The sequence below is a fragment of the Ranitomeya variabilis genome, chromosome 2, assembly GCF_051348905.1.
Source record: "Ranitomeya variabilis isolate aRanVar5 chromosome 2, aRanVar5.hap1, whole genome shotgun sequence".
Lineage (NCBI taxonomy): Eukaryota > Metazoa > Chordata > Amphibia > Anura > Dendrobatidae > Ranitomeya > Ranitomeya variabilis.
This window is the reverse complement of record NC_135233.1, coordinates 359,475,012-359,491,931: the sequence shown is the minus strand read 5'-3', so window position 1 is coordinate 359,491,931 and position 16,920 is coordinate 359,475,012. Positions and strand designations below refer to the sequence as shown.

The 16,920-nt window shown below is 43.1% G+C and overlaps 1 protein-coding gene across 3 annotated transcripts in view; it reads left to right on the top strand.

Annotated features, from left to right (window-relative positions):
- LOC143805913 (cytochrome P450 2C8-like) overlaps nucleotides 1–16,920 on the top strand; it is a 64,862-nt gene that overhangs the window by 35,708 nt on the left and 12,234 nt on the right. For all 3 annotated transcript variants that reach the window (XM_077285670.1, XM_077285669.1, XM_077285671.1), the window contains 4 exons: nucleotides 1,654–1,803; nucleotides 4,493–4,653; nucleotides 8,809–8,985; nucleotides 9,353–9,493. In XM_077285670.1, the coding sequence (XP_077141785.1) occupies nucleotides 1,654–1,803; nucleotides 4,493–4,653; nucleotides 8,809–8,985; nucleotides 9,353–9,445 (581 nt within the window). In that variant the 3' untranslated portion in view covers nucleotides 9,446–9,493. The remainder of the gene's footprint in view (nucleotides 1–1,653; nucleotides 1,804–4,492; nucleotides 4,654–8,808; nucleotides 8,986–9,352; nucleotides 9,494–16,920) is intronic.

Below are 16,920 nucleotides of genomic sequence, written 5' to 3'. Positions count from 1 at the left end.
ATAGTAGTCAGTACACAGCTGCCATCATTTACAGTGATTCTCATTAGCTCCATTGTTGCATTTTACATTAAAAGCCATAGTCCAAACACAGCTTACAACACAGCAAAGGGATCTCAATGCTGAAAGTTGTCAGCCAGGAGAGAGGTACAACTTTTTTTCCAAGGCATTAGCTGTACCATGGATTTAGACAATCATCAAGAATTGGCTTAAATTTGGCAAAAAAAGTGACATTACTTAAAACTGGGTGTCCCTCAAAGACCGTTGAAAAGACAAAAAGAAAATATTTCTGAAAAGCACCAAGAAGGAGGCTGCTAAGAGGCCTATGGTAACACTAAAAGGGTTGTCCGGCTTTTGGCGACAAATCTGCAGTTGCTCTATGAGACTGTAAGACGGAAGCCTTTTCTTAAAGGAAAATATCCAAACCTGGCTATGTTTTATCAAAACCTACATCATGTCTGTCAAAAGCATGTGGGAAAATGTGTTATGGTCTGATAAGATGAATGCTCAATTTTTTATCCATATTTCCAAAAGGTATCTTTGGTGAAAATAAAAAATTGTGCATCATCAGAAAAGCACCTTCCCACAGTAAAGCATGGTGGAAATAGCGTTATGTTTTTGGGCTGTTTTTCTGTAGCTGAAACGGGCTTTAGCCAAGGTGGAGGGAATTGTGAACAGTTCCAAATATAAATCAATTTTGTATAAAAACCTTCAGGCCTCTGCCAGAAAGATCAAGATGAAGAGGAATTTCACCTTTCATCATGACAATGACCTAAGTATACCTCGAAAATTAGCATAATAATGGCTTAGCCAAAAGAAAGTTTTAGAAAATCCCAGCCAAAACCAGGACCTAAATCTTATTGAAAATTTGTTAGTGACTTGTAGAGGGCACTGTAGACAAGAGATGCCTGCATAATCTGACAGATCTAGAGATAGTGCAAAGAAGAGCAGGCAAAGATTACCAATTTATATGTGCCATGCTGATAGGCTCTTACCCAAAAAGAATGAATGTTGTCATAAGTTCAAAAGGTAATTCAACACAGCGTGTGCTTTTTTTGTCTGCGACCACAATATTTTCGTTCTTTATTTTTCTTTCATATAACATATATTGTAGCAAAACTAGGTAGGACATGGTTAAATCCTAGCACTACAGGTTTTGATTAGATACACCTGACTAGTTTCAACCAAGAACCAGTGCCTGTGTTCACTAGAGGTGTGTCAGTCTGCTGAATGAAGCAGTTGAGAGTGCTGCTAGAAAGTGACCTGCCAAAATGTGAACTGTAGCTGGGAGAGAGACATGCTAGAGTCCCTCTCTGAATGGAGACTGCAAGGGTCAGCTAGGAAAGCTGAGCAGTCTGTGTGTGCAAGCTGAAGCCTGTTCAGTGGGAACTATGCATGGAGGTGAATACTCCTGTTTGGCAATGAAAATTGCTGGAGCTTAGGCTAAAGGTGATGCCAAGACTGGTGGGATCATGCCTGCTAAATGAACTGTTTATTTGCAGTGATGCCTTTGTGCCCAGAAAAGGATGTTTTTAAATTTATACATACACATACATATATACATACATACATTTATACATACATTTTTTTTTTTTGCAAAACTTATGTTTTTAAAATCCCATGCAGTCTGTAATAACCTTTTGATTGAATTTACAGGGATCTTTGCAAGCAGTGGAGAAAGATGGAAAATCATTCGCCGATTTTCTCTAACAACTCTGAGAAATTTTGGATTGGGAAAGAGAAGTATCGAAGAAAGAATCCAAGAAGAGGCCCAGTGTCTCACCGAGAAATTCATGAAGGATAAAGGTGAATGTAATGTCAAAAATTTACAGCATGTTCCTTTAGGCCAGCCGTACCTATTAAATTGCTTTTGGCCAATAACTATCAATCCGGAATCCCTCATGAACAGGCTCGGACTGGCCCACCGGAGAACTCGAAGATTCTCCGGTGGGCCCAGGCACTGACACCTGGTCAGCAGCTGCCTAGGGCTCCCACTGCTCCAGGGGCCCCCAGCAAGTGGCTATGGGGACCCGGAGTCAAGGGGGCCTGCCCTGTGCCAGCTTAGCAGCAGCTGGAGACAGGATCCTGTCCCTGCTGCTAAAGTAAAATGAATATTCACACTTCCCCATGCCTCTATGGGCGTGGAGAGGCGTGAATACCATTTCTCTTTAATAGCTGGCAGCGTTAGCCACAAGCTGCAGCTAACACTGCCCACATGTAATGCCCCACCACCGCATCACACACGCACACACATAAAGCACTGCACCACATACACACACACAGGCACACAGACTCACAGAGCAGCTCACCTCTGGCATCCTGCTTCCTGTCTGAGACAGCCCAGCTTGATGATGTCATCATCCAGCATGCTGTATCAGACAGAAAGCTGTCGGCGAGGAAGAGGAAGCCAGGATGTGCTGCTGCTGTGGGGAGGTGAGCTGTGCTGTGTGTGTATGTGTGTGTGTATGTGTGTGTGTCTGTGTGTGTGTGTGGTGTGAAGGACAATGATATTGGTGGGGGGAGACAATGATGGAGGTGATGGGCAATGATGGTGGTGGGGGAGACAATGATGGAGGTGATGGGCAATGATGGTGGTGGGATGGAGGCAATGATGGAGGTGAGGGGAGGCAATGATGGAAGTGATGGGAAATGATGGTGGGGAGACAATGATGGAGGTGATGGGCAATGATGGTGAGGGATGCTATGATGGAGGTGTTGGGCAATGAGGGTGAGGGGAGGCAATAATGGAAGTGATGGGCATTGATGGTGGGGGAGGCAATGATTGAAGTGATGAGCAATGATGGTGGGGGAAGCAATGATGGAGGTGATGGGCAATGATGGTGGGGGAGGCAATGATGGAGGTGATAGGCAATGATGGTGGGGAGGCAATGATGGAGGTTATAGGCAATGATGGTGGTGGGTTGGAAGCAATTATTGGAGGTGAGGGGAGGCAATGATGGAAGTGATGGGCAATGATGGTGGGGAGACAATGATGGAGGTGATGGGCAATGATGGTGAGGGAGGCTATGATGGAGGTGATGGGCAATGGGGTGAGGGGAGGCAATGATGGAAGTGATGGGAAATGATGGAGGTGATGGGCAATGATGGTGGGGGAGGTAATAATGGAGGTGATGGGCAATGATGGCGGTGGGGGGAGGCAATGATGTAGGTGATGGGCAATGATTGTAGTGGTGGGAGGCAATGATGGAGGTGATGAAATGGGCAATGATGGTGGTGGGGAGGCAATGATGGAGGTGATGAAATGGGCAATGATGGTAGTGGGGGAGGCAATGATGGAGGTGATGAAATGGGCAATGATGGTGGTGGGGGGAGGTAATGATGGAGGTGATGAAATGGACAATGATGGTGAGGGAGGAGGCAATGATGGGGATGGTGGGGGAGAATTATAGGGGTGGTGGGGGAGAAGGCAATGATGGAGGTGGTGATGAGGACAATGATTGGGGTGGAGAGGGGCTGCATTATACTTTATGAGGGGGCTACATTATATTCTGTGGGGGGACTACATTATTCTCAGGGGACTACATTATATTATGGGGGCTACATCATACTATATGAGGGGGCTACAGTATACTCTATGGGGGACTGCATTATATTCTGTGGTGGGGCTGAATTATTCTCTCAGGGGACTACATTATATTCTGGGGGCCTACATATTACTATATCAGGGGCTACAGTATACTCTATGGGGGGCTCCATTATATTCTGCAGTGGGGCTGCATTCTCCCAGGGGACTACATTATATTCTGGGGGGGCTACATCATACTATATGAAGGGGGCAGCATTATGCCCTATGAGGGGGCTACAGTATACTCTATGGGGGGCTGCATTATATTCTGTGGTGGGCTACATTATACTATATAAGGGGGCTGCATTATACCCTATGAGGGTGCTACATTATATTCTATGGTGGGGACTGCATTATACCTGACGGGGTTGCATTATATTTTGTGGGGTGCTGCATTATATTCTATGAGAGGGGACTGCATAATATTCTATGAGGGGCAACATTATATTCTATGAGGGGGCTACCCCAGCCCTTGCTACATAATTAAGACGTGCACTACCTTTTATTATACCCTGATATTAGCACTTTTTACCGCACAATTGGTGGTCTTGTATCTATTTCTATGTAGCTACATAGTGGGCCCCAAGAATGATTTTCTCTGGTGGGCTCAAGGTGTTCCAGTCCGACGCTGCTCATGAAAATGCATTCTTGGATTGGGCAAATAAAGGATTGGTCATATTTAAATTCAACATTTCCATTTCTTTTCTTTCCTCAACATTTGCAATGGTGTAACTGTCAGGCTGCCTCTATACCGATTAGGTCAGTGGCTGATCTACTAAAATTGATGGGTACAGTCAACATTAACATTTGCTCACCATACATGACAATTGACATGATTTATATTTTCTTATCTCTGGTGTATTGTATAGTTAAACCAATGCCTGACATTCTCTTCATATTTACTTACAGATGCTCCCATTGACCCTTTATACATAATGCGATTTGCTGTTTCTAATGTCATTTGCTCTGTCGTGTTTGGTGAAAGATATGACTACGAAGACAAAAAATTCTTGACTCTCTTGAAATATATTGAAGATATTCTCCTATTGTCAAACTCACGTTCAGGGCAGGTAAATATTACAAAATGTGTATTCTAAAATATTTTAGGGTGTAATTTACCTAATATGAAATTATTACAACAATAAAGGGATTTCACACCCTATGCCAATTTCTGCCCACATGACTAGCATATGTCAGGACTAGGGATGAGCAAGTAGTGAAGTATCAGACTCGCTATACTCGTAACGAGAAGATCCTAATACTCGGGAATGCGCAAAAAGTAGCGAGTCCAATGCAAGTCAATGGGTGCGACAAAAAAATCTCACAGCACTCTCACCATGCGAGTGCTGTCCGATTTTTACGCACCGGTGTCCTTTGAACAGCTGGCAATTCACATGCAGCTACTGTACAGTAAAATCACACTGACAGGTGTTACGGCTTCCGGAACGCACCGAATAGATTAAAGATGGTAAAGGTGCGTTCGCAGCCCGGGGTCCACTGTGCAGAGATGGAACCTGCTGCTAAGTAATGGCGGCACTATATAGCGGTACTACGCCGGAGTAAACTCAGGCTCAGACACCCGGTAAGAACTAAAGCGAACTCTGTTGCTTGACAGAGTCGCAGTGAAACCACTGAAACGCTGTGCCAGGGAACACAGGATGCAGCAGATGAACGCTAGTGGGATCCCTGAGACTCACCCCCACTAAGCTGGTGATTGATCCCGCTCTGACCCTCGGGGGCTTTTGAGCCCGCGCCTGAGGACTCCCCGAGTCTAATGCAGAGATCAAGCGGGAATTCCCACCCTACACTGACCAGTTGTCAGGATAAGTTAAGATTACAGCACACAGTGCGTGCAGTGCCGTGCAGGTGGACACTGCTGGTTTGACGCAGTGCAGATCGTGTTCTGGTGTAAGATAGCACTGCCAGGCGCTAGGTAGCTCCAACATTTGCGAACATTCAACAACACAAGGTATGGGAATGATTAAGGAGCAATCACCAGAACAAGCACACATCCACACACACACACGATAATAGGTTTATACTAGCACATGGCCGAGTGGCCATGCGAACCTTTTATAGCTGTAGCACTTAAGGACCTTCCTAGTAGTCCAATAAAAGCTGCTACAGGACCTGAGCGTGTGACCCCAACCTCCAATGGGAGGTCGTCCTGTGAGCATGCTTAGTATGGGAAAAGCAGGACTTAGTCCCTGAAACACTTGCTGGGAAAGCCAGCGACTGGGGGCCCATGATTATAGCTTAGGAAGGAGTTAATACCCATGGATCTTCCCAGGCTATGAATCTCAGCTCGCAGCTGTATTTTTAGCCATTACTGGCTATTAAATAGGGGGACCCCCCAAAAATGACGTGGGGTCCCCCTATAATTAATAGCCAGAAAAGGCTATGCAGATAGCTGCGGGCTGATATTCATAAACAAAAACTTTGAAACAAAACCATTTCCTAGTTCAATATCCCCTTTAAACCAAGTGATAGGGGTGCTACAGTGGCACAGGATGCTCTCAAATAGTCATTTCACACAAGACAGAAAAAAGAGCACAAAAAGTCCCAAATAAAATCAGAATCATAATTTATTCAAAATTATATGTAAAGCAAACAAATTAATAACAACAAAAATTCACAGATAAACTTTAAACACTGGTAACATCACTGAGAGTGCCAGGTAAAGCTCTTACCCATGGTCTCCACTGCGGTAACCTAAGTGTGCAGCCCCAATGCACATTTCGCGTGCGTTTCTTTGGGGTAACATCTGTGAAATCAGTTATTCTACTTTGTCCATGAATTTTTGTTGTTATTAATTTGTTTGCTTTACATGAAATTTTGAACAAATTATAAATCTGATTTTATTATTTGGGACTTTTGTGCTTTTTCTTCTCTCTTGTGTGAAAGGGCTGATATTCATAGCCTAGGAAGGGACCATGGTTATTGCCCCCCTGGCTACAAACACCAGCTCACAGCCGCCCCAGAAATGGCGCATCTGTATGATGCGCCAATTCTGGAACTTAGCCTCTCTCTTCCCACAGCCCTGTAGCGGTGTTATATGGGGTAATAGGGGGTCAATAATTAGTGACTAGCGGTGACGTCACTGATGCTGCGCTGCCTCACAGCCTGACCCGAGGTGAACTCTTGAGCATGGGAAAATGACAGTTCTGATGAGAATATACTCGCTCACCCCTAGTCAGGACTTCTTGATGCTTGTTTTTTTAAAGGTAGGACAACGGCAATGGCAAAGATGGGGGGTGAGGGGCTGTACTTTCAGGTTACACTTCTGTATGCAGATTTCTTTGTTTCCATGGTCACAGACTACAATGAAACCCTATGTTGTCCCATGCTACTCCCACCTCTTCTGTACTTCGCTCTAAATTTTATTTGCTTATTTGATTGGCAAGAATTGGATGAATAACACTGCTCCACATATTTTAAAAACTTGTCAGGTTCAGTTATGAAATGAGCCATTTCCTAATGATTTTGACCTCCTGAATTCAAATCTGACAATGAAAAATTTTAGTTGGCTCTTCTCTTTATGATATCAGAGAGTTTTCATGTTATGGTTACATATAATGAATGCATAAAAGCTTCAGTACTTTGAAACATTATTATTTTTGTAAATTTAAAGATGCAGAATATTTTGTTAATGCCAATTTTCTATTTATTTAGAGGAAACCTAGCAACAATTCAAATAACCAAAACATACAGTTGAAACTAGAAGTTTACATACACTATATAAAAATACACATCTGCATGTTTTATTCAATATCTGACATAAAACCAGAATAAACCTTTCCCATTTTAGGTAAACTAGGATTACTATAAATATTAATATTTGCCAAATGTCAGAATAATGCGAGAGAGAATGTTTTAAGGCCTTTTTTTTACTTACTGCATAATCAAAAGTTTACATACATTTCATTAGTATTTGGTACCATTGCCGTAAACTGAATGACTTGGGTGAAACATTTGGGATATCCTTCCATGAGTTTCTTACAATAGTTGGTCGGAATTTGGGCAGATTCCTCCTGACAAACTGGTTTAACTGAACCAGGTTTGTAGGTCGTCTTGCTCGCACCTGCCTTTTCAACTTTGCCTATAAATTTTCAATACTATTGAGATTGTGATGGCCACTCCAAAACATTGACTTTGCTATCCTTAAACCACTTTGTTTCCAGTTTGGCAGCATGCTTTGGGTCATTGTAGATTTGGAAGACCCATTTCCACCCAAGCTTTAACTTCCTGGCTGATGTCTTGAGGTGTTGCTTCAGTATTGCCACACAATCTTCTTTTCTCATTATGCCATCTATTTTGTGAAGTGCACAAGTCCCTCCTGCAGCAAAACAGCCCCACAACATGGTGCCACCCCCATGTTTCACAGTTGGGATAGTGTTCTTAGGTTTCCAAGCTTCTCCCTTCTTCCTCCAAACGTAACAATGGTTATTATGCCCAAAATTTACAATTTTAGTTTCATCAGACCACAGGACATGTCAACAAAAATTAAGGTCTTTGTCTCTGTGTGCATTTGCAAACACTAATCTGGCTTTTTATGTTTATTTTGGAGTAATGGCTTCTTCCTGACATAGTGACATTTCAGCCCATGTTGATATAGTACTCATTTCACTGTGGATATTGACACAATCTTACCAACTTACCCCATCATCTTCACAAGGTCTTTTGCTTTTGTCCTTGGGTGTATATGCACATGTTGGACTAAAAACACGTTCATCTCTGGGACACAGAACCCGTCTCCTTCCTGAGCGGTATGATGTCTGGGTATTCTCATCTTGTTTATATTTGCATATAATTGTTTGTAAAGATGAACGAGGCACCTTCAGTCAGGTATCTTGAAATTGTACCCAAGGATGAGCCAGATTTTCTATAAGCCTGTATGAAAGGTGTCATAAGTAATTGCACCCTCCTCTTGATCTAGAAAATTAGATCCAATCAGCAAATAATAATCAGTGGTGGGGGTATGGGAACTGGATCAAGTAATGCTGAGTTAAATTGTAGTCTGTGACCATGGAGACATATATCTCTTTAATGGAACTTTAGGCACAAAACAGAAGTCTCAATACGGTATTGTTGTCTCATTTTTCATTTCAGATGCACTAAAGCAATGTAAAAAAAACAGTTTTGCCAGGGTGAATAATGAAAATTTCACTGAAGCATCAAATTAATTGCAATATTATGTTTCTTTTCTGTTGCTTTTACTTAATTAGCTCCTTGTCATGTTCCCCACCATAATGCCCTACATTCCTGGTCCTCATCAGAGGTTCTTCAAAACTATAGCCAGTCTGAAACAATTTATTAAAGAGATGATGAAGACCCATAGAGACACCCTGGATGAGAACTGCCCTCGTGACTTCATAGATTGCTTCCTCATTAAGATGGAAGAGGTGAGTGTGTAGATATTATTAGATTATTAGACCTTGAAGGGTCACATATTGTGTGTAGAGAACGTTCATAACCAAAATGCAACTGGCTTTGAAAATTAGCTGTTGAAATCAATCATCATAAAATCAGTCATCATATTGATTGTACTTGTTTTGACTCCTATGTGGTCTTCTAAGGGTCCACACTGAGGTTGTTTGCCGAGATTTTGGAGAAGAAACTGTGCAAAAATCACATGTTTTGATTGGAGAATTGGAGAATTTCTGCTTCAAAATCTAACCCACAAAATATCACTGTGAACACATCCAAAGTGTGTGTAAAGGCTTTTGACTTTTTGTGGTAATTAAAAAAATTATAAATTTAAATTTTTAGGAAAAAAGAATCCAGACACAGAATTTCATCAGGAGAATCTACAGGCCACGATCATTGATTTATTTGTTGCTGGAACAGAGACGACAAGTATGACCCTGAGATATGGTTTTCTCATATTCTTGAAATATCCAGAAATACAAGGTGATGATTTTAACAGATTTTATGAATGCAATTTCATATCTATATATATAATTGTCTAAGGGTTTTTCTGTCTGTCTGTCTGTCTGTCCTGGAAATCCCGCGTCTCTGATTGGTCGAGGCCGCCAGGCCTCGACCAATCAGCAACGGGCACAGCATGGCGACGATGATGTCATAAAGGTTGCCTCGACCAATCAGCGACGGGCATAGTCTGCCGCGAATTCGCCTCGACCAATCAGCAATGGCCACAGTATCGACGTAGATGTCATAATGGTTGCCATGGCGACGATGATGTCATAAAGGTTGCCTCGACCAATCAGCGACGGGCACAGTCTGCCGCGAATTCTGGAATCATCATTGTCCGTATACTACGGGGACATGCATATTCTAGAATACCCGATGCGTTAGAATCGGGCCACAATCTAGTTATGTAATATGCTCCCTGAGTAGATTGTGCAGGAATCATGTTCTCAATGGGGCCAAAATTCTGCTTCATAGACGTACACCTGGATTAAAAGAATGGTGGATTTTTTGTGAAAGGAGAAGGAAAACCGACACTTAACAAACTCACATACCTCCACTCGAGCATAGGATTCGGCTTGCAGACAGATTGATTCTGAACGCTGACAGGTGCATGTAAACATCCCGGCAGATGAGCTTGTTGAAGTGTAGTGTGTACGCGAAACCACCGTAGTCCGCGCTGTCACCTGTGCTCCCCAGCCTCTATGCCTTTTTTATGCAACTAATAAAAAAGTTTTTTTCACCGATCAGTGTCCACGGAGTGCCACCCTTCATCTTCTAGCCTACATACTGGTTGATATTTTGCAACTTTTTTCTCTTGTTGCTATCTTTTTCCTTCATATTGACCTTGTCCACTGATGTCACTGTAATGTTACTGCATACACGGCCTGGCATATATTCCTATTGTAATTTACTCCACTTTTGTGCATAAACTGATGAAATTGTTGGTCACATTTTACCTACTTTTACAGATGGGACTGGGGTAAAAATGCCAAAAGTTGTCAGATATTTGCACAACTTCGAGTTGCCACATTTCAGATTATTTTGTGATAAAATCTCTTCAATCAATCAGTTTCTAAGGTCCCCTTCACATGTTCATGTTTTCGGTACACGTGACTTTCTTTTCCACAAGTGCCGGAAACACGTACTACACACGCACACCCATTATAATCTATGAGGAAGCGCTCATGTCCATATTTTCACACAAACCGATTATCCATGTGACACACATTGTAGACATGTCCATGGAGGTAAATAGATGATAGATAGATTCATAAATAGATTAATAGATAGATGATAGATAGATAGATAGATAGATAGATAGATAGATAGATAGATAGATAGATACAGTTGAAACCAGAAGTTTACATACTCTATATAAAAAGACACATTTGCAATATCTGATATGAAATCAGAATAAACCTTTCCTGTTTTAGGTCAATTAGGATTACCATAATTATTAATGTTTGCCAAATGCCAGAATAATGGAAGAGATAATGTTTTAGGGCATTTTTATTACTTACTGCAAAGTCAAAAGTTTCCATACACTAAGATTACTATGACTTTAAACAATTCTGGACGGCCCATATCATGATGCCATGTGTTTGGAAGCTTCTGATTTTTTAGGACTATATTCAACTCTTTTCAAGCTCTTAAACTCAAACACAACTTTAGCAATATCAAAATGACTTTCAAATACATTATATGGCCATTGGAAAATAGGTGGTAACCAGTTTTACTGCTGTTTTGTCACACAAACTTCCTGTACAAATGTTTAACTTTATCTCCCTGCATGCAGTGCTAAACTGTAATCTGTAACATCCTCGCACTAAATAGATTCACTCCAAATTGGTTGCTACATTCCCTGCCTCAGCTTTTATGCAGACTATGATATGGTTAACTTCACCTGATGAGGTGGATCCTCCAAGGCTAAGGTCCGAGTGGGCACATGGACCATGAGCATTGATGCAGCAGGTGAGGAATGTGGGGTACACATAACAGAGGTACTAGAGGCCGCAAGAGGGCAGGAAACTGGGAAAAGGTAGCTGAGGTACAGACAGCAGAAAGGTACACTAAAGGGACATGATTTCTCCACTCAGTGTGGTGAGTGGTTGCTCAGTCGTACAATCTTGGATAGGGGCATGCTGAGTGGTCAGTAATGTGATAGACAACTCAGCAGGCCGATGTTGAGCTGGGATGTGCTGAGCAATTAGTGTTGTGAGTGACAATCCAGTCGCCCAATAAGGGTCGGGGTGTGCTGGGTTTCCTGCACGTTTTTTTCTATTCTGAGATATTCCCTGGCTATTTAGCTAGCTAAATAACAACACATAGGAGACTCGTTGGGTATTCCCCCAGGCTCCAAAGAAGAGAACCAAAATTATTCAACATTTACAAATCAATTTTATTAGAACATATGAAAGATAAAAAAGTACAGGACAAAAAATCAAAAAAGTACCCAGGGAAACAATGAGTCACCACCCCAATATATGTTATGGAATATGCTGAAAAAATACACAAAATATCATGGCAGGCAGTGTCCTTTTGTTTATTTCAGCTGGTTATATAAGGTGCATATGCATATATGAATTCAATATCCCAATTCGGGTATAACTATAATGATACTCCCATATGCTTACCAGCACAAATCTACACAAGGGCACTGCATAAAATTATAACTGAAGTGTTGGAGCACATGGATTCCACAGTGCAACAGAATTAACATGACTGGTGCTTAGAATGGTATATCCTATAACTCAATCTAACAAATAAAGTAGCGCTATCCAGAGCATCTATTCAGTACATGATATATCATACAGTTAGTAAGATCAAATTGCACACAGCGTATTACCCGATATTGGTGATTCAGCCGATATACAGATGGAGAGTGGTGGCGTGTTCCCCTGCTCGCCCCGACGCGCGTTTCGCCCTTAGCTTCTTCCGGGGGCTATTTAGCTAGCTGTTTGTGTTATGAGCAATTGCAAACAATCTTAGCAAGCCTATTATTAATTGCCAGTGTTGTAATGTTGATTCAACACACGGTTATGAAAGCTGACACCGTTTAATATTGAGTGGTGCGGGTTGACCACAATGATGTATATTTGTTTTTAATTGTTTTTATTGTTTGTGGTTTTGTGTCCTGAAGTCCAAATAAAGCTATATATTTTATTATTATCTTGATCACAGTAAATGGGAGGGGGACTTGGGCAAAGCCCTTCCAAAACTCACTGTTGATAGGTAGCTGGTGCTTGGTGACGTGGCCAGAGCTTGGTCTAGGTAGGTGTCTCTGCGAGAAACCCTGAGAGTGTAGCGCAAGGGGAAAAGGAAGCGAATCTTAAGACCAACCCCAAAAGACAGCAACCAAAACTGCAAGCACAGCTCCCGCGCCACAACTCATATTAATTGCAAAAAACAGCAAATTCCTGAGCTGGGAAAAGGGTTAACTTGATCATCTGATTCTGAAGGAAATCATCTGGTGATGAATACTTCATAATCACCCCCTGTCAACCAATCCCTGCTAACTTGCACAACAGAACGGACACAATCCCACAACTGCCTAGTACCAGACACAGCAGCATCTTGCATTGCCTGGAAACTGTGGCTCACAACATTCCATGTTCCCCAGGCAGTGAAATTTGCATTATTATTATTTTATTATTATTTATTTATATAGCACCATTGATTCCATGGTGCTGTACATGAGAAGGGGTTACATACAAGTTACAGATATCACTTACAGTAAACAAACTAACAATGACAGACTGATACAGAGTGGCGAGGACCCTGCCCTTGCGGGCTTACATTCTGCAGGATTATGGGGAAGGAGACAGTAGGTTGGGGGTTACAGGAGCTCCGGTGTTGGTGAGGCGGTAGCTTTGGTAGTGATGAGGAGGCAGCGGGGTCAGTGCAGGCTGTAGGCTTTCCTGAAGAGATGAGTTTTCAGGTTCCGTCTGAAGGATCCGAATGTGGGTGATAGTCGGACGTGTTGGGGCAGAGAGTTCCAGAGGATGGGGGATATTCGGGAGAAGTCTTGGAGGCGATTGGATGAGGAGCAAATAAGTGTGGAGGAGAGAAGGAGGTCTTGGGAGGACCGGAGATTACGTGAGGGAAGATATCAGGAGATTAGTTCAGAGATATATGGAGGAGACAGGTTATGGATGGCTTTGTAGGTCAGTATTAGTAATTTGAACTGGATACGCTGAGGGAATGGGAGCCAGTGAAGAGATTTGCAGAGGGGGGAAGTGGAGGAATAGCGAGGAGAGAGATGGATTAGTCGAGCAGCAGAGTTAAGGATGGACTGGAGAGGTGCAAGGGTGTTAGCAGGGAGGCCGCAGAAAAGGATGTTGCAGTAGTCAAGGCGGGAGATGATGAGGGCATGCACAAGCATTTTAGCAGATTGAAGGTTGAGGAAAGGACGGATTCTGGAGATATTTTTGAGCTGGAGGCGACAGGAGGTGGAAAGAGCTTGGATGTGCGGTTTGAAGGACAGGGCAGAGTCGAAGGTTACTCCGAGGCAGCGGACTTCTGGTACGGGGGAAAGCATTATGTCATTGATTGCGATAGATAGGTCAGGTAAGGAAGATCTGTGGGATGGAGGAAAGATGATGAGTTCAGATTTGTCCACATTGAGTTTGAGGAAGCGAGAGGAGAAGAAGGGGGATATGGCTGATAGGCACTCTGGGATTCTGGACAGCAGAGCGGTGACGTCTGGGCCAGAGAGGTAGATCTGAGTGTCATCAGCATAGAGGTGGTACTGGAATCCATGGGACTTTATGAGTTGTCCCAAGCCAAGTGTATAGATTGAGACGAGTAGGGGTCCTAGAACAGAGCCTTGGGTGTTGTGAATTTACCTTTTGGCTCCCTCTAGTGGCTACTAGTGATTTGACTCTGGGTATGTCATTCATCCCTTGTATGCTCACCTGGGTCGTTAGGTCAGGGGTGTTGCTATATAAGCTCCCTGGACCTTCAGTTCAATGCCTGGCAACGTTGATATCAGAGCTAATCTGTAGTGCTCTTGTCTACTGATCCTGGTTCCTGCTTGATTAAGCTAAGTCTGCTTCCTTGCTTTTTGCTATTTGTTTTGGTTTGCATTTTTGTCCAGCTTGTATATAATCTGTTTCCTGACCTTGCTGGAAGCTCTAGGGTGGCTGGTGTTCTCCCCCCGGGCCGTTAGACGGTTCGGGGGTTCTTGAATCTCCAGCGTGGATTTTGATAGGGTTTTTGTTGACCATATAAGTTATCTTACTACATTCTGCTATTAGTAAGTGGGCCTCTCTTTGCTAAAACCTAGTTCATCTCTGTGTTTGTCATTTCCTCTTACCTCACCGTTATTATTTGTGGGGGGCTACTATCCTACTTTTGGGGTCTATTCTCTGGAGGCAAGAGAGGTCTTTGTTTTCCTCTCGTAGGGGTAGTTAGTCCTCCAGCTGGCGCGAGACAACTAGCGACCAACGTAGGCATGTTCCCCGGCTACTGCTAGTGTTGGCGTTAGGAGTAGTTATATGGTCAACCCAGTTACCACTGCCCTATGAGCTGGATTTTTGTACGTCGCAGATTTACTTGTTTCTCTGAGACCCTCGCCATTGGGGTCATAACAGTTTGCCAGGCCAGTATTAAATGTTAAATGCATTGCAGAAGCGGGATTATAAGAAAGAAAGTTCTGAGGTTTTTTTTCTCTCTCTCATTTTTTTTTCTTTTCCCCTTTACCTCTGAGTGGCTTGTGTTTGCTGCAGACATGAATGTCCAGACCTTGATTACAAGTGTGGACCAGCTTGCTGCTCGTGTGCAGGGCATACAAGATTATATTATCAGAAGTCCTATGTCAGAACCTAAGATACCGATTCCTGAACCGTTTTCCGGAGACCGATTTAAATTTAGAAATTTCAGGAATAATTGTAAATTGTTTTTGTCCCTGAAACCCTGTTCATCTGGAGACTCCGCTCAGCAAGTAAAAATTTTTATTTGTTTTTTACGGGGCGACCCTCAGGTTTGGGCCTTCTCGCTGGCGCCAGGAGATCCGGCATTGGCTGACATTGATGCGTTTTTTCTGGCGCTCGGTTTGCTTTATGAGGAACCCAATCTTGAGATTCAGGCAGAAAAGGCCTTGCTGGCTATGTCTCAGGGCCAGGACGAGGCTGAAGTGTATTGCCAAAAATTTCGGAAATGGTCCGTGCTGACCCAGTGGAACGAGTGTGCATTGGCTGCTAATTTTAGAAATGGCCTTTCTGAAGCCATTAAGAATGTGATGGTGGGTTTTCCCATTCCCACAGGTCTGAATGATTCTATGGCCCTGGCTATTCAAATCGACCGGCGGTTGCGGGAGCGCAAAACCGCTAATTCCCTCATGGTGTTGTCTGAACAGACACCTGATTTAATGCAATGTGATAGAATCCTGACTAGAAATGAGCGGAAAATTCATAGACGCCAGAATGGCTTGTGTTACTACTGTGGTGATTCTACACATGTTATCTCAGCATGCTCTAAACGTCTTACTAAGGTTGTTAGTCCGGTCGCCATTGGTAATTTGCAACCTAAATTTATTCTATCTGTAACTTTGATTTGCTCACTGTCATCGTATCCTGTCATGGCGTTTGTGGACTCGGGTGCTGCCCTGAGCCTTATGGATCTGTCATTTGCCAAGCGCTGCGGATTTGTTCTTGAGCCATTGGAAAATCCTATCCCTCTTAGGGGTATTGATTCTACGCCATTGGCAAAAAATAAACCGCAGTTTTGGACACAGGTTACCATGTGCATGACTCCCGAACATCGGGAGGTAATACGTTTTCTTGTTCTGCATAAAATGCATGATTTGGTTGTTTTAGGTTTGCCATGGTTACAGACCCATAATCCAGTCCTGGACTGGAAGGCTATGTCAGTGTCAAGTTGGGGCTGCCATGGAATTCATGGAGATTCCCTGCCCTTGTCTATTGCTTCTTCTACGCCTTCGGAAGTTCCGGCGTATTTGTCTGATTATCAGGATGTCTTCAGCGAGTCTAAGTCCAGTGCACTGCCTCCTCATAGGGAATGTGACTGTGCAATAGATTTGATTCCTGGCAGTAAGTTTCCTAAGGGGAGACTGTTTAATCTGTCGGTACCTGAACATACCGCGATGCGTTCATATATCAAGGAGTCTCTTGAGAAGGGGCATATCCGTCCTTCTTCTTCCCCTCTTGGTGCGGGATTCTTTTTTGTGGCCAAAAAGGACAGATCTTTGAGGCCTTGTATTGACTATCGGCTTTTAAATAAGATCACTGTCAAATTTCAGTATCCTTTGCCGCTGTTGTCAGATTTGTTTGCCAGGATTAAAGGTGCCAAGTGGTTCACCAAGATAGACCTTCGTGGTGCGTACAACCTTGTGCGCATTAGGCAGGGCGATGAATGGAAAACCGCATTCAATACGCCCGAAGGTCATT